The following is an 18,946-nucleotide window of genomic DNA, read 5'->3' on the forward strand; positions in this document are numbered from 1 at the left end:
CACTTCTACCCAGTGAACTACTAATTCAGGGGCTCCCACAACCACCCCTCAGATACAGTGATTCACCAGAACATCTCACAGAATTCAGGGAAATGCTTTACTTAAAATTGTAGCTTTACTCTAAAGGATACAACTCAGGAAAAACCAAATGGAGGAGATGGGGAAGGTTAAGGGATTGGGGTAGCAATAGTGCAGAATTCCCATGTCCTTTCTGGGGTCTACCCTCCTGCCCTTCAAAGTGTTCACCAGCCCAGAAGCTCTGTGAGGGGTTTTAGTGGAGGCTTCATTTCAAAGGTGTGATTGATTAAATCATTGGCCAATAGTGATATAACTCAATCTGTGCCACCCCCCCCCTTAGTGGGAGTGGACTTGTAGGTGGGAGTGGGGATGAAGGTTCCAACCCTGTAATCATGGCTTTTCTCCAGACTTGTCCACCCTGCTCACCTCCTCCCTCCCCTATTCCCTCTACTCACCCCCATCATTCATTAGCACCCAAAAGGTGCTGATATCTCTCAAGAGATTTCAAGGGTTTTCAAAACTCTGCCCTAGGAACAAAGACCCAATATTTACTTTTTGTTATACCATAGCAATCTTGATTTTTTGAAGTTAGTTTGATGAATATTATAGTACCTTATAAAAAATTTTACTTGAAAATGGCTTGCCCTACATTATGTCCATAAACATATTAGTGACAGAACAAAGAATGTCCTCTTTGAGAGTCATCCTATATTTCTAACCTCTGAAAAAGTTTCAAAAAAATCAAGTCTAATTTTCTATTATTAATATGCTACTGTGTATAATAGCTACATAATGAAAATTTAATCAAATCTTATGAAAATGAGAACATTTAATTACTATAATTCATTTGTCTCCAAATTTTTTTTGTGAGGAAGAGCTCATTCTAGTGTTGTAAATTGCTTTATTTATGTAATTTAAAAATTAATGTGAGAATCTAGTTATAATTTGGGGATAAAAATTTTAAACCTACTCTGTTTTTATATTTTTTTGTTCATTTAAACAGTGTAATTGCTATTTATTTTCCTTGAAATTTTAAACGTTTGAATGAAGTTTCAAAAACAAATACATACATTTAGAAATATCTTGTTTAATTCTATGTTGCAAAATTAACTCTTATGTGTTAGGGGTAAAACTCACAAATATGAGTTCATTCACTCTTAATATATTTATTTTAATGAAGTTTCAGATTATAAACAATTATACAAGGAATTGTAGATTCCAAATTGTAAGTAAAAGCATTTGAATCACTTTTTGATTACTTCCAAGTAGATTTTTTTTTCAATACATAAGCCAGTTTTTATGCAGTGATTATTTAAGTCATAGTTCTTTGAAGTATTACATGGAAGATACAAGTACTTCCAAAGGCTGAACTAAGCACTCAAGAAATCTCACTGGTATCATAATCTTTGGGCTTTTAAGAGTTTGCCTGGTTACTGAAATCAGAACCAACTGGAAATACATTTTTTTTCTAATAGAGATTTCTTTAAAATGACACAAATTATTTTAAATTGTAATTTTTATTTATGTAGTGATTATATATATGCATATAAATTTGTCTGAAACTTGACCAAAACTTACTGATTTTGAAAATATGTTGTGGGAAACTGAATAAATAATATTGGGCTGAAAGACTTTTAGCCTCCAAATCTGAATCAACACAAGTTTCAAAAGCTTCTTGGAAATACTTAAATTAAAATGCTGTGGGCAATATTAAGTTAAATACTATGGTGTATTTTGAGTCACATACTCTAAGTAAAAATTCAGTCATGGATTATGAAATAAAAACCAGTACTCCCTGGTTCTGCCCCTAAATCAACTGTAATTGCTATACTTGATTAAATAGCATTTTGAGATTTTATGTGTTGAGTCTATTTGAAATTATGTGCAAAATAATAAGACAAATAGTTAATTTGTTGAAGTTTTACTATGTGCTAGGCACAGTTCTAAGTCCTTTCCATGTGTCAATTTAATCTTTGCACTAAACCTTCTAAGTTTCTAAGAAGGTAATTAATTCAGCTCAAGACCTCACAGCTAGTTAGTGCCAGAACTAGGATTTCAGGAGACTGTCAGACTTGAGGGTCCATTTCCTTAACCATTACCATATAGCCTTTGTCATATCACATTGCACATCTATAAATAAATGGTGTTTAATTTTAAAGATATGATTTTCTTTTCAGTAAACATCATTTTATACTGAGTACATACTTCTGAAACTTTAAATCTAAATATTGATTGGATTACATGATCACCAAGGGCCCCATCTTTAAAAACCTATGATTTTCATATTTTAAGTTACAAACTAAAATCATGCTAGCAAAATGCAATTGTGAGAAGTTTTACTGGCATAGCAGTCTTGTCAGGATTAGAGAGAGAGATTTCAGGGTTACTGGAATTTAAGGTGAATTTCTGAATAAAACCACCCAAGAAGAATGTTGTTCTGGTAAAGGTAACTCAGAAAGTACAGTCAACAAGGTAAATGTAATAGCATTACATCATGGAAGCCAAGAATAGAAGGGAGTAGTCAATCATAGAATATTTCTGAGTGGTCAAATATGATAAGATGGAAAAAGTTAACAATGGATTTGTCAATGACAGGGGCACTGTGGAGTTATGGGGAAAGGAAGCCTAAATAGAGTAGCTTTTAAGAAAATGAGCAAGTATGGATTACTAGTATAGAAAAGTCTTGACATATTTTTCAGTAAATGATAACATAAGATTCTTGGAGACTCTCTGAGATCTAGGAAGAAGGTTTTTGTTTTTGTTTTTGTTTTTCTCAAAAGTAAGGAATACTAAAGTATGTTTCCCGATGGGAAAGAGCCGATAGAGAAGGAGACATTGATGAAGCACAAGAGAGAACAATCATTACAGGAGCACAGTTCTTGAGAGGTATCGGGAGAGCAGATATGTTGGCTTTGTAAGAACAAAGGCAATTCTTTCATTATAAAAGGAGGGAAGAAATGTGTATAGACTGTTGAAGATAGTTGATAGATTTGGTTTTGGAAAGATGAGAACATTTCTGTCAGTACCCTTGTAGAGTCCTACCAGAGGTGGACTCTGAGCCAAGGATTCAGCTCAAGTAACTTATTAAGGAAGTGCTTTCAGAAGAAATCAGTAAGAAAGTAAGGGGAAGCAGTATAGGTAAGAGGAAGAAGCACACAAGGTTGTCATTTTGGGTGAAATCTCAGACTGACCTTGATCCCAAAGGGAGCTCTGGAGTGTAAATTACACTTTAGAACTTTCCAACTTGAGGCAAAGGAGCTGGGATTGTATAACTTCACACCTGTTAGTAATTGACCACAGGCTTGCTGTGGGTGAGAATGGAATGTAAACTCCCAGGCACTCCTGGCTATGTGGGCATAATAACTCTAGTGCCCAAGGACAATCATCTGTAGGTCACAGGGGGTAAGCCTTTAGCAGCTAAGCATGCAGCAGCTGGAAGATAAATTCAGGAGCTGTACAAGAGATTGCGAGGTCTGGACAGTGCACCCATGTGTTTGCAACTGTCCGATTGCTTCTATTTTTTCAAGGAAATAGGTGACAACATTCAGCTGAGAGGTTAGGATGAGAGGAAAGTTTGAGGTTGAAGGAAGATGTGAACTATTACTTATAGAGAATGGAAAAGCATATGTGCTAGGGAAGTATCGTTGGCTTGTCAGACATTGTTAAGTGCCATTAGAAATTTGTTGTCGGGGCGCCTGGGTGGCTCAGTCGGTTTAGTATCTGACTCTTGATTTTGGCTTAGGTCATGATCTCAGGGTCCTGAGATCAAGCTCCAAGTAGGCCTTGGATCTGGGCATGGAGCCTGCTTAAGATTCTCTCTCTCCCTCTGCCTCAAACCCCTCCCACCCCACCCAACCCCCACCCCTCACTCACTCTCTCTCTGTTTCTAAAAAAGAAAAAAGAAAGGGAGACAGAGAGGGAGAGGATGGAAGGAAGGAAGGAAGGAAGGAAGGAAGGAAGGAAGGAAGGAAGGAAGGAAGGAAGGAAGGAATGGAGGCAGGGAGGGAGGGAGGAAAAGAAAGAAAGAAATTTATTGTCACGAATTTAGCATGTCTTAAGTAATCATGGTTGTGTATTGGTTTTTTGTTTGGTGTTTTTCTAGCAATGCCCACCTATTCAGGGTTGGTTTTATTTTTCTTTGTTTGTTTGTTTGTTTTTTAGAATCATTAAAAGTGAAAGGGGATGTAAGAAAGTAAGAAGTCATAGGATCTAGATTGGCCGCAGAGAAGTATGATCATGAATGGAGTGATGTATAGTAAAACTGTAGAGACAGAAAAATAGGGGCCTGGAGTGGTAGTAAACATCTGATGGCAAGAACCTCAAAAAAGCTGGGGGTTTGACAGGAGAAATCACGGTCTGGCCCTGGAACTTCTGCTGCCTCAGGGTTGTGAGAGAACCGATATTTGAGTTTGGGTGGAAAGTCCTGCCAACAGGGGACAATTTCTCTTAAGGCATGAAGGTGACAGAAACACCCAGAGATGAAGTTTACTATAGAGGGGAATTTGTGGATATTTGACTGTGAGTTTCAAAGGACAGGATATGGAATTTTGGGGGGAGGAAGGGAAATGGTGGGAAGTTGGATTAGATTAAGAGATATACCCAAAAGAATGTTAAAATGAATGAAAGGAATAAGCCTGTTACCATTTTTTGTTGTCCAAATTCATTACTTACTTTTTGCCATCACTTACCACCTTAAGCAATAGAGTCCCTATCCAGTGGAGATGGAAAAGTCCCCTAGATGGGTGACAACACTACTTACATTTGCCCTAGATAAATTCATATTCTCCCCAAATTCTAGAAAATACTGAGATACATAAGTCTTAAGAACCACAACTCAGGCTACTTAAATATATCCCAATTAATAAAAGGAGACTAAAATGCTCTATGATTAAAGGTAATAAATAGGTGACCACTGATTGGCAAATTGATCACCACAGGGGTTATAGACTGCACAGATGGACTGAAAATCTTATCAGCGTACTCTGGATGCATTTCAGGTTCCCCTAATTCCAGGGGTATACCTCTCATTCAAGTTAAAACGACAGTGAGGGAAGAAGATAACATTCTTTCAGACTCCAACTTTTCTCCTTTTCCTGTTTTCCAGGAGTGCTTTCTTACAGGAGTGTTACTGTGTTTTAAAACTTTTTGTTTTTTAATAAAATAAAAAATAAAAATAAAATAAAATGTTTTTTTTTCCTTCAGCTCATTTTAAAAAGTGGTGAAAGCATATAAGTCATAGTTACTTTAAATAAAGGATTATGTATTAAATCGTTGCATTTGTAATTAAAATGTGCCGACAGTATAGTAGAATGTTGGGTCTTGAGCTGCTCAGTCCACACATGAAAATTTCCTAATCTAATTTTCTCTTGGCTGAGTCCCAGTTGTTGCTGGATTTTTCCACTACATACAAGTATGCATTTTAAATAAGATCTGTCATCAGAGTCCCTGGAACCTTTATAAATGTGCTATTTATGCACTGAGTATGCATTTTAGAATACTATGGAATGTTTTCTATTGAAGTTGGTATTTTCAGTCAGATCCTTCAGTGTGCTAATTGAAAAGTCCTCTCAGTTCCAGAACTGAGATTGATAGTCTAAGGTTGTAATTTAAAACTGCTTAATTATGAGATTGACAAAACAAGCCATGAGCATAGAAGGTAATTATTTATCAGCAAAAGTATTGACATTATTGGATAGTGATATATGACTTATACCAAGACGTAAATCAAAAATGGCTTATTTTCTTTGTAACCATCATTGTCATTCTAGTTCTGATTTTTCTGCCCTCTTTGAATTTACCACATTCTGCTCAATTAGCTGTACAAAGTTTTCTAAAACTGCCAGATCTTCCATTCAGTAACTTTCATTAGTGCAATATAATGAAATAGCACATAGGCAAACTCTTCAGTAATACTCAGGGGCTCACTTTTAGTAAACCATTTATGCCCAACTAGGTTTTCTATTTTTTAAAATAAGTCTTAATGTTTTCCTATTTTTCCTGTTAGTTTTCCTGTATACTTTCTCCTTCCTTTACTTGCTGATACCGCAATTTGAATGCTTTTGCCATTGTATATGTCTCCGCCCAATCTGTCATTTCTCTATTAATTTTGCCTTTGTTACAAAGAAACACGTACATTTAAACCATTAACCTTTCCTCTACAGTGTGTACTTTTGAGATCTTTGGAAGACATTTTGAATTCTTTATCTAATGAGCCAAATTTCCAACATCATTTGCTAAATATTCCATCTTTTCCCACCAGATTGGTGCTCCCACACTATCCTGTACCAAAACTGTGTTTCCGTACTCTGTCTTCTATTTTGTGGACATACACTTTGCTATTCTACCAGTACCATATTATTACCAGGACTTGCTTAATATCTGATAGAGTGAGTCTTCCCATTTTGATTGTGTCTTTCAAAATTGCCTTAGCGACTCATAGACTTTTATTATTCTTTCACATATTTTTTTTCAGAATTGTTTTTTAAATTCTTTTAATATATTCCTTACAATCCTGAGGTAAATCTTAATGGATCATGATGTTGATGCACCATTAGATGTTTCTATTTAATAGCTTCTTTAGGATTTTTATGTAAGTTCTTAAGTAAAATGTTCTTATAATTTGTTTTTTACTGTCTTAAACTCTCCTTACCTGCAAGTTATAGTAGTCTCAAAGTTTTCCTTCTTTTCTGTTCAGGCCTAACCTACATGAGAAAAGAATTATTTGTTACTTGAATATTAGATAGAACTTGTTTGTATAATGTTTTGGGGGGACTTGAAGCAATTTTGGATGCAGCAACAGATGGATAATTGCTCGTGTGTGTATGCATATTGTATTAGTTATTGATTTCTAACTTAATTTCATTATCATCAGAGAATACATTCTGACTGATGTGGATTCTTAGTACTTTCCTGAGGCTGCCCTTTGGCCTAAAATGTGATTGAGTTAAGATTTCTTACTTTGCCATTTGGAGCTTTTTATATATCTACAAAATTGGATTTATTTATTATATTGCTTAATTTTTTTTCTCATTGACATAATTTTAAGATTAGATTCCTAGTAACAAATGTAATTGGAAACAATAACATCTTATTAAAAGTAGGATGTGGTAGAGATCTTGGGTCATTAATTAGGCCTACTCACTGTGGAAGTAACTGGCTCTCATGCACAATCTATGTGGGGCGACGTCTTAAAATTCTTTACCAATGGACTTTCACTGTTCCATATGAATGAAAAATTCAAGAATTCAGAGTACTTTTCAATAATAGCTCTTGCCAACTGATAGCCTAGGAGCCATAGACTCTTCTTACCTTGGTTCCATAAGATCCTAGTGAGGTTATTTTACTCATTGTGCTGGTGAGTCCACTAAAGCTTATAAGGCTTATGAAGGTTACCTGACTTGTCCATAGTTAAATAAAACTTGTCTGCTTTCTATTGTATTTCAGTGCCTCCCATGGTTCCATTTATTGGAATCTTTAGTAAGTACAGACATGTTTTAAATACTCGGTTGTGCTTTTTTTCTTATGTTTTAGTTGTTCTTACAAGCAGTTTATAATAAGGTATTTATTCACAGAAGGGGTGTGATGAATGTTTCTAATACAAGTTGTTGAAACAAGAGGTGATGATACCATATGGTATGAGAAAGAGTATAACAGCAATTCAACCTGTCAAAACACATTTGGCAAGAATACAGAAAAGTTATTAATTTCCCGAGTTATTTTACTTAACTTAAAAGTTTGTGCAACTTCTAAGTTGAAAAAAGAAATCCTGAAAGTATGTAATATACTCTTTAAAGAATTTCATCTCCTTGCATCTACTGGGCTGACCAAATTTGGTCAGCCCAGTAGTCAGATGTTCTAAAGAATCAATAAATTCTAAGACTCCATGTGAGTCTAAAAAACATTGGCCCTCAGATAGTAAACCAGGAAACGTTGTGGTTTTAATTGTAAGTATCAGTAAAGAAAAGATTTCAGCTTGTTGCTATTATTTTATGGATCTTGAGATATTACTGACTAAAGCCACAGTTTTCATTGATTACAAGATAAAAATTATTGAAAAGAAATACAGAGCTCACGTCGGCAGCACATATACTAAAATTGGAAAGATAAAGAGAAGATTAGCAGGGCACCTGCACAAGGATGACACGCAAATTTGTGAAGCATTCCATATTAAAAAAAAGAAAAGAAAAGAAATATAAATTTATTTGTATATAGATATCATTTATTTCATCTTTCTTATTTAAGGTTTAAAATTTTCAAAAAATCATAAAAAATATTCATGAAGTCCAATTTTGGAACATACATTTCTTAGTGAATTTTCATAAACATTTCACATATGATTTTATGTCTTTTACTCTTTTTTTTTTTAAGATTTTATTTATTTATATGACAGAGAGAGACAGTGAGAACAGGAACACAAGCAGGGGGAGTGGGAGAGGGAGAAGCAGGCTTCCCACTGAGCAGGGAGCCCGGTGTGGGACTCGATCCCAGGACCCTGGGATCATGACCCGAGCCGAAGGCAGACGCTTAACAACTGAGCCACCCAGGCTCCCATGTCTTTTACTCTTTATATTCAGATGATTACGTTTAGTGAGACTTTGCCTTTCCTTAGTGCACTTTTTGACACTGAGGATACAACATATTTATGAATTAAATTTAGCTTTCTTATGTAATTCAGAGAACTCTGGGTTTCTACCTTAATGTTCATTAGGAATCCAGATATAATTGAGAATGTAAAAATTTATAGCATTTACTAAGCCCAAAGAAATCTTTGAATGAAACATTGTGTGAACTGAGGCTTTTTTAAAGGTAAAATTAAAGATCAATTCAAAAACAGTCAGTGACTCCCTCTTCCCCTTTGGATTTCTACTTAATATATGAATTTCCAAAGCACTTAAAAGGAAACCTAATGTAGCACTGTGTATTTTTTTCCCCTTTGGCCCCTTTTTTGAGGTCAGAAGGTCAGTATACAATAGTAATTGTAACAGCAAATATTTATATAGTATTTTTGTATATTACAATTTTGTATACTTGCATTTTTTTGTGTTAATGAGTGCCAAGCACTTTTATTTAATATACACAACAGCCCTATGAAAAAAAGTTCTGTATTTATCCCCATTTCACAGAGAAGGCATGTGAGAATTAGAGAGGTTAAATAATTAGACGAAGGTTGCCGAGTTAGTAAAAGGCTCAGCTGGCCTTCAAACTCAGGCAAGCTGATTCACAAGTCCAGGCTTTCAGTCACCATGATATACAGGTATCCCCCACTTTTCAAACATTTTCACTAAGCCACTTGGCTTTTGCAAAAGGCCTACACTGATAACTGTTTTCATTAACTGAAAAAACCCTGAAGAGGATATTCACCTTTATGAAAAAAAAAAAAAAAGGCAAAAAACGAAAATAGCGTTCAGCATTCGTTTGCAGAGAGCTGTTACAGAAGCAGTGCACATCCTGAGCAAAAAGAGTGGTGCTGTCAGGCTCCTTCCTTGGGAACTATACTCAGCATCTCAGCATCAAGTCACCAAAAATTTTGCATTGCTTTGCATTGTGTCTGTGAGCATCTGTTTTTTATCTCAGTTTATTTTGTGCATCTGTTAGCAAGATGTATCCTAAGGTATCAGAAAAGCCTAAGAGAGGGGTGCCTGGCTGGCTCAGTCAGAAAATAATGCAACTCTTGATCTTGGGGTTGTTGAGTTCAAGCCCCACATTGGGTGCAGAGACTACTAAAAAAAAATAAACTTAAAAAAAAAAAAAAAGCCCAAGAGCGGTTGTTTTTGGGGTCTTGGAATGCTCAAAAAATTTTACGTATTAATTAATGTAACTGCTTCATTGCTTTATGCCATTTGAGCTTATCAAAGGTTTCATAGGAATACTCTGCTCTTGGATAGTGAGGAAAACCTATACTATCTTTCATACATTAAAATTAATAAATTATCATAGGGTGATATCATTTGCTTTCAACATAGGCTTCCAAAATTTGAGATCTTATTTGCATAAAACCTACCAAGTCATCCTTATAAATCTGGTAGAGGGAGATACTAAATTGTAATAAGATTATAGCTGTCTATGTACAATATAATAGTTCATTATTCATTCTCATAATTGATATCCTTAATTTCTTTCATGTATCAATTCATTTTTTGACCATATTATATTGACTTATGAAAATTTGCATAACATTGAGTTGTGAAGATAGTATAATTACAGTTTTATCAGTCATTGATTTAATATTTATTGATCCTGATTTATTATACTCAATTCTGTTTAATTTCAGACTTACCCAATTCATCAGTAGGGTGAAATCTGTGATTAAATATTTAATATTGGTGTATGCTCTGAAATCTGCAATATTATTATAGGGACACTGAGGCATAGGAATGAAAATGTTCGTGATATATTCTGAGCTGTTTATTTTATTTATTTGGTTCATTTCATTCTTCTCCTAATAAATATTGAATGAACAAAACATAGCAATATAGCTTTAACAGTAATACTTAAATAGCAATAAAATCCATAGTTGAAATATAATCATCTTCTCTGCTGTTGATAATTTCTACATTTATGTTATATGACTTTCATATTTTTCTAAGGATTTTTTATATCTTTAATGCTTAGTGACTTAAATCTATGACCATAATGAAACATTATTCATATTTCACTCAGAAATGTTGAATTATATTCTAAATGCCTTTTCTTTAATTTTCCTATAGTGGTTAAGAGAGAGAATCGAATGTAATTCTAGGGTAGTATAGTCCCACAAATATAAAATACATTTGAAAGAAATATAAAACAGTCATGATTTTTATCCTAAGTGTTACTAATTGATTAAGCATTTTTAACACAGTGAGGTATAAATATGAAATACTTAGATCTTTCTCTGGTCACTACTCTTTGAGTTATGCTATCTTAAATATTCCTTAACCACTGGGTAGCAGATCTCTTAATGTTGTCTTAGGTGTTGCTACTTGGCCAGGCTATTCAGATATTTTTAAGTATCTGATCAATTTAAAACATGAATAACATCACATTTAAAACATTCTTCCCCCAGTGCCTGCTAACATTTGTTGCTGGGAAATGAGTGCAAGTAAAGGTGTTACTTTCCTTCTTCTCTCCACTGTTTCATTTGTTCTGTGAACACTGTAGTCCTAAAAGGCCTTGTCTTTCCGATTCTGCTTTTAAAGACTGGGCCCACTGGATTGATAGTTTGGCAAAGAAGCGTCTCAAAGATCACTTCTACCTGAAGTCTGTTAGTTTGCATTGCCATCAGCTCCTTTTAGAACATGGGGAACTGAAACCTCTCAGTCCTCAGTTGGGAACTGATTAAGGGACAGTAGGGAAAGCCTGCTTAGCATACAGATGCAGAAGTATTTATTATTCCCTTTTTTTTCCTTCTATGAAAAATGGAGAATACATTTTACCTTCAGAAATTCACTGACATTACTTTTATCATTCCTATGGTAACCCAAACCAAATTCAAGGGGAAATGTCTTTATTCCTTTGATATAATTAGTTTTATGCCAGGGAAAGTAAATTCAGCTGCATACTGAACCTGGAAATATTGAGATACTAATCAGTATATATATATACACTGTGATAGCTCTCTTTTCCACTGTTAAGCATACAGTTCAATTACCAACCATAATTAGCCAACTACCCAACAGTTCCAGAGGATCCCAGAATACATTCATATTGGTAAGATGAATGGGGTGAATGTTGATGGTATCTACAATTTTGCCTAAACCTTTCATTTTCCTGAACCTGCTGTGACTTAATGGCTAGATATTTTGGCTTGGGGATTATATATATGCCTCCATCTCTCCATCTTCCTTCACACCAAACCTTACCTATCCCACTACTTAAAAAAAAATTCCATATGTAAATATAACTGAAGGGAAAGTTTTACATTATTTAACTTACCTTCTTTATATCTTGAATTTTAAGTATTTCCATCAAAAATTATGTCCAAAAGCAATTCTATTTTGCACTCTTGAAATCAGAGAAAGAATGTCCTATAACTAACTTGATTCATTCATGTTGTTTCTATCCATTCATCATCTGTCTATACAGATATACTTATTATGAATCTTTATATCACAGTATTAGTATGTATAAGTTAATGTTTTGGCTAAAAAATCTATCCTCTTGAAGATGTATTTTGAGCTAAATTTCCATGGGGCTAGACTTTAATGGCCCTTTTGTATACTTTGAAATTGCTATAGAATATATAAATACATGCATAGTTATTATCAATCTGTGCAGAGACCCCAAAAATTCTGATCTTGATTCTAATCACTTTTAAGATAATTTTATGACATTAATATTTAAAGCTTTCAGTTTTAGATGTTAGTTGAATAAAATAATAAGAAAATGTTTGACAAAAGGAAAATGTATTTGCTAAAGAAACAAGGCTGTTTTTTAAAATTTGTTCCTTAAAAATTGTATGTACAAGGTATTTTACTTCATTTTCAGAAAGTCACCACTTACAAGATGACCTGAAAATTCCTGTTAACATCTGCCCAGAGCATCTTAGAACTTTGTGTCCATCTTTTTATAAAATCTTAAAATAACTGCAGTGAAATCATTTCAGTCATACAACCTGGGATGAGATTTTATTTCAATAGACTTTCACTGGTAAATCAGAATGAAAATTATTCAGCTTTGAGACTAGTTCTGTAGATATATATATTTTTTAAGTGAACAATAGCATATAACTGTCACCATAACTGGTGGCATTACTATCAATTTCACTTGAATTTAGTGGAGAGACTTTATAAAACTAGATCCTCTAAGCCAGCAGAATATCTGACAAAATGATGGAAGGCATTGACATATTATAGGTAATTTTCAGTGATCTCTAGATTTTGAATTATTATATATAAGATATGATATTCTGGAAACAAAATTAATGACTGGTTCTTTGTCCATTAGCATGGATTTCTATATTAAATATGAACTGGTCATTCTTATAGCTAAAAGATACAAATTACATGCTTTATTAATTATTGCACATAAGCCCCTGTAAAAGAAATACTCTAAAATACAGTGGCTTAAATTGGTTATATAAACGTGGTTTAAATTTAATACCGTTGGCTCCACATCAAAAAACAGCTTCCATTTCTGGGTCTGAGGCTCTATTGTCATTTTCTCCTAATAAAGGGGGAGGCAAAAATGGTCAAGGGAAGCCCAATTCCAGTCCTTTAATTGGCAAGACCCAGAAATGTCACAATTCCCTTCTGTTCACATCCCAGTGCACACTACTTAAATGCATGGCTCTAGCTAACTGTAAGTGTAACTGGGATTACAATCTTTGTTACTGAGCGGAACAACTGGCACTTTTCCCATAATTGCCTGCAAAAACTGCTGAACTGTACCCTTTCTTGATAGTTCACATCAATGGCAAAACATCTCACTCCAGCGATTACACTGCAAGTTTTGTATTCTCTTTTTTGAAACATTTAGATAGCTGGGTACAATTTTGTACAGCATGTTTGCACATGTATTCTCTTTTTTGAAACATTTAGATAGCTCAGTACAATTTTGTACAACATGTTTGCACATGTTCTTACATGCTAACCTTTGAAACTTTCTTTACTCATATCCCACTCTATACAAATTACTGTAGAAATAGTTATTCCAATCATGAACTTGGAGTCACAGATGGCATATACTGATGCAATGGGAATGCATATAATGCAATAAATATCATATTATTATGTTCTATAACTTTTTGATATTGATATAAGTACAAGGTTTTCTTTCTAGGAACAGTTCACAACTGTTAAATATGATCAATTCTTAGAACTTCTTCTCTGTTTACCTTTCACACATCCATGGCATTATTTAAATATCACTTGGAATTCCATTTTCTGGCTTTAAAACCCTCTTTGAATGTCCTAGTCCAGCGATGTCCGGTAGAACTTTCTGTGAACACAGAAATGTTCTAGAACTGCACTGTCCAATATGGCAGCTACTGAAGCTTTTGAGTGCTTGTAATGTGACTAGTGTGACTAAGGAACTGAATTTTAAACTTTATTTCATTTTAAAGAATATAAATTTAAATAAACCCACGGGCCAGTAGTCATCATATTAGACAGCACAGTTAGTCATTCCCTGCTCCATTTACAAGCCTATTTCTGCCACATTTATTTTGCTGCATAATATTGCTCCTGAAATGTCCTCAAATGAGTTGAACTACTCAACATCTATTATTTGGTGGTTTATTCTTTGGGTGACAGATTCTATCTTTTCAGTGTGACTTTACTCTAGTTTTAAATAGTCTAATAATAGCAATATAATATTTACTGTACATAAAACGTGTCAGGCACTGTTCTAATCACTTTATATAGAATATATAATTTTACTATCACAAGAAACCTACATATAATTATCACCATTTCATAGTTGTATAAACTGACACATCCACGGGTTAATTAATTTGTTGCCTTTATCTAGTTAAGTGGCTGATCTAGGATGTGAATTCCAGGCAAACTGGCTTTAAATCCCAGGCTCTCCCTCCATTCTTTACTCTTTCATCATTTTGTAGAGTGAGGTTTCCCTTCAGTAGTTCTCTCTATTCAAAAATACATCACATTTGGGGTCTAAGAGCTTTATTTGTGTTATGTGTAGTATTGGAAACTACTGCCCCTAGCAAGAGAGAAGAGAAAAGAACAGTTTCTCTTCTTTTCTGTTCTATCACAATTCACTGAACAGACTGTTTATGAAAAGATGATCCAAAATGTTCCCTAACTTATCTCCACTAATTTGGCACTGCGATCTTATTTTATCAAAATGACACAAAATAAATTAGTTAATATAAGTGATAATGAACAGGTGCTGTATGGTTGCTTCTATTACTACAAAAGATTATTCAGATTTTTTTCTTAGTACACTAACAGGAAGAATTTTAAAGTAGTCAGGATCGATTATTTCCAAAGGGCTATAGTGTTCGGATTTAACTCAGGTCAATCATCTGCAAGTTAAAATTACTTAGAAACGTACTGTCCATAATTAAGTAATCTTACCTACTAATATTACAGAATAAGGATACCTTTAGGTGACATGAAATCTGTCATTTTAAGTACGCCCCGAGGCCTTTTCCAGATTGCTCATAAGATTTCTCATTCTCTAGAGAAATGCTATCTCTAAGAAATAAATGTCTCTGTCAAGTCACAAGTAATATGAGCACATGATGAAAAAATGGAATTTTTTAGTCTCATAAGGGATATTGCAGTATTGTAAAGTTGATTTTATTCCTTGTTATGTAAGTTCTCATGGTCATTTTAGGATTTGCCTTCTGGATAAAAAGGGAAGGTTATGATGCCTTTTAGGGAGGTGGGGTAACAGAGGCCTTTGGGGACCAGGAGAATATTTTTCATATGAAATCTTTGTCATAAAATGCTAATGTTGGTGTTCTTGTCTTTATGTCTATGCATTCTTTAGCTATGAGGATAACAGACCCTTCATCAAGTAAGAATGAGCTGAATGGCTGATAAATTCCATTTATCAGTGTGGTCCCATGAACCAGCTGTCAGATCAGTACTGAAAAATCATTAGAGCTTCTGTCATTCACATTGAGGCAGAAGAGCAAACTGTGCAGGAAAATAAACAGGCATACAACTCGTATGCAGAATAAATATGCTGCAGGTGTATTGCCAAAAACAAATTCTGCTTCACCTCTTTTAATTGGATACCATCTGAAATCAGTGCCACAATCATAGCAACTTCATGTGGTACAGACTTGTTTCGCTTTTAATAGCTTTCTCCTTTCATTGTGTTGTGTACCTCTGTGCTTCATATGTCGTCATTTCTGTTGTTTGTTTGGACATCGCTCATCTAAAATTATTTTGTGATTTAGCCTTGTATCTTCCAAACGATCTTAGGAGTACGAAGCTAGCCAATTGCAATGGATATTAATGAATTTCTATTTTAAATATCCAAAAAGGGAAAAAAATGTCTCCTTCAAAAATTCAATTTTATGTATGCAAAATTACATCTTTCAATGTTGACACATGTCACTTGATTAATGACCTGTTTATGAATATATCTTTTAAATTTCTAAAACAAAGCTACAAGTCTGTACTAATCTAATAAGAATAAACTCAAATGTTGATATTTGGGCTCTTTTCTTTTGTACATTTTAAAATTATGTGTCCTGCCACAATAAATTTAAGATTGGGGCAACCTATGGGTGACCTTACTCTAGACTTTCAGTTTGTTCTTCTGGTGAAGAGTCCTTTGTTTTCATTTTCTCCAATGACATCTCACTTACTTCTTCATGCTCTTGCTTATTTTTTTTCTTTAGAAATTGGGCTCATTGCACTTTTTATATCATTAACTCTTGGGCCCATAATGTGTTTTCTAGCAGATACTAGCTAACTTGAGTATTTTATTCTATCATTTTATTTCTAAATTGAAATAGCAATTTTGCCTTTTTAATGGTATTCTTTCCATTTTTCCTTTTTCCAATGCCTGTAAGAAGCTGAGAGCTTTACCTTGAGAGTTCCAATATTTTTCAATTTAATTATAGAATAAAATATTAGTATCTAAGATGTTTTCTGATTCATATAAGCAAACATGCCACATACAATGGCAAGCCTCCTTTAGGGATTCTTTATTCAATAACGTTAATGTTTTAGATTGAACATGTTAAATTTAGGCGATATTTAAATATGCAATATAGTAACTGATGGTTGTAGAAGAAAAATAGTAAATAGTCATGATGAATTTTAATAAGACTTTAATACTAACTGACTACTTTGGGACCATATCTTTCTTAAGACATAGTGCTCTCCGAAAACTTTATGCAACCCAGCTTCAGATTTGGTAAATACATGTGTGGTTTCTTTTAACCCCTTCATTTTGCAAAGTTTCAATCCCCATAAATATTTCTTCCTTAGACAATGCAAGTGGAAGAGTATAGTCTGCTGAAAGGAAATATTTACTCTTTCAAGGAAGGTGTACTGGGAAAGGACAGGGTGGGTTCATCGGTACATAGAGATCTAGACTGGTTTGGTCCTGTTCTCCTATATACTTAGAGAAGAGTTGAGAAGGATTCCATTTTCACTTATTGGATTCCCATCTATTGGAAAGATTCATTTTATGCTGATAGTAAATACGTAACACACAGCCACAAGTATATGGACCTTTGTCACCCATTGCTCACTATTGCGAATGGCAGCTGGAGGAAACTAAGGGAATGGAGAGTGAGAATTGTCTTCCATTCTAGCCTACTTTGTTCATACCACTCCATCCCATTCTCAGCTTCATTTTCTCCTTCAAGTTTACAGACCCTTCAAAGTGATGAAGGTGCCCTGAGCTTTTAAGCTTCTTTTCAACAAAGCTGCCAATTGCCCGGTTTTCGAAGTCTAGTCCAACTTAACCTAGAAGACAGCAATCCAAAGGCCGAAACAACGCAGATTGTGATCTAGAGTGGAACAATTTTTCCCATCCACTGTATCACACTTGTTTTACATAACTATAGAATCAGACAAATAGAACTTTTAATTCACACATATATTCCATATACTGGTTCTTTTGAATCCAAGCTCTGTTTTTGTCAGTAAACACTAAAATTTTTATGGAAAAAGAGGAAATTTGGAAAAATGGGGTAAAAGTGTATCAGATGAAGCACTAATGGAGAGAGTCCAATCAAACAAACGTTATCATAACAATGAGGCCAGTGGAAACTAACATAGCTTTATAGACTTTTTCCCCCTTGCCATTCACCATAATTACATCTCCATATCATTTGCATACGTGCTGCAAATACATGAATAATTTAATAGTACAAATCTGCTTTGGCTTAAATGAATTTCTGTGTTCATAACATTCTCATTCATGTATATCTCCTCAAGTTTGAAAACTTGTAGTCCCCATTAAAATCTTAAAGTACTTATACTACCACCTGTCTTACATTTTCTGTCAATAAAACTTACCGTAACATTTCTTTCAGTGTCAGTATTGTTGATATGATATGGCTGTGCTAATTAAAAACCGATCATTTGATAACCCTGAATTTTCTTTTCTCTCTACAGGTCATGGGTTATAGGTGCAATAGCCCTTCTCTGCCTATTAGGATTGACCTGGGCCTTTGGACTCATGTATATTAATGAAAGCACAGTCATCATGGCATATCTCTTCACCATATTCAATTCTCTGCAGGGAATGTTTATATTCATTTTCCATTGTGTCCTACAAAAGAAGGTAAGCAAAAATTCTCTATTCAAAAATGAATGGCATATATCTCAGGAGCAAAGCAACCATAACATAAATCATTCTTGATGTTTTGGTCTCTGAGAAATAAGCATATTACTTCATTCGTTTTATTTTTACAATAGTAAGACAAAAGACACATAACAGAAGCATAATAGTTGGTGAATGTGTTTAACAGCAAAATAAAAAATCAAAATATTTTCTGATTTGGATAATGTACAAAAATTATATTCTTGTAGGCTTAACCTTATAGTCTTTAATATTGTTATTGGCAGACACATGGAATTTGTGTATTAGAAGTAGCTTTTCTAAGATGCTATGGAGCTGTGTGGGGGGTGGATATATATATATATATATGTATATATGGCACAAGAAGTATATACTTCTTTGTTTTTCTTTAAAAACCAGTTTGTATATACTGGACAATATGAATGTTTATCATTTTATGATAACATTTATGTTTTTTAAGTGACTGATGACGTACTTAGTAAATGGTCTCTGTACTTTTCTTTAAAAGCATCTTTTATAAAATCTATGAGTTGGATGATTAGGATGCAATATTTAATTTTTCATGCTGGTCTTTTTTGTAATTTTTCACATTTACAAAGATCTAAAATATTCATTTTCAAAGTTAATTTTAGTCACTAAATACTTTCATTGCATTTTTTTAGACATCTCAAGATTGATTTTCTCATCTTGTGCTTTTTAACTCTATTAAAAA

At 34.0% G+C, this 18,946-nt stretch overlaps 1 protein-coding gene and 1 non-coding gene across 2 annotated transcripts in view; both read left to right on the plus strand.

The window, feature by feature from the left end:
• ADGRL3 (adhesion G protein-coupled receptor L3) overlaps positions 1-18,946 on the plus strand; it is an 819,557-nt gene that overhangs the window by 755,760 nt on the left and 44,851 nt on the right. Inside the window, exon 20 of the mRNA XM_045881084.3 lies at positions 18,048-18,216. Within this exon, the coding sequence (XP_045737040.1) occupies positions 18,048-18,216 (169 nt within the window). The remainder of the gene's footprint in view (positions 1-18,047; positions 18,217-18,946) is intronic.
• LOC123849086 (U6 spliceosomal RNA) lies at positions 8,083-8,189 on the plus strand. The gene has a single exon (XR_006791929.1). It is a non-coding gene; the product is annotated as a U6 spliceosomal RNA (small nuclear RNA).

This window comes from Mirounga angustirostris, unplaced genomic scaffold, assembly GCF_029215605.1.
Source record: "Mirounga angustirostris isolate CCGP_5_RB_7025 unplaced genomic scaffold, mMirAng1.0.hap1 SCAF_2, whole genome shotgun sequence".
Lineage (NCBI taxonomy): Eukaryota > Metazoa > Chordata > Mammalia > Carnivora > Phocidae > Mirounga > Mirounga angustirostris.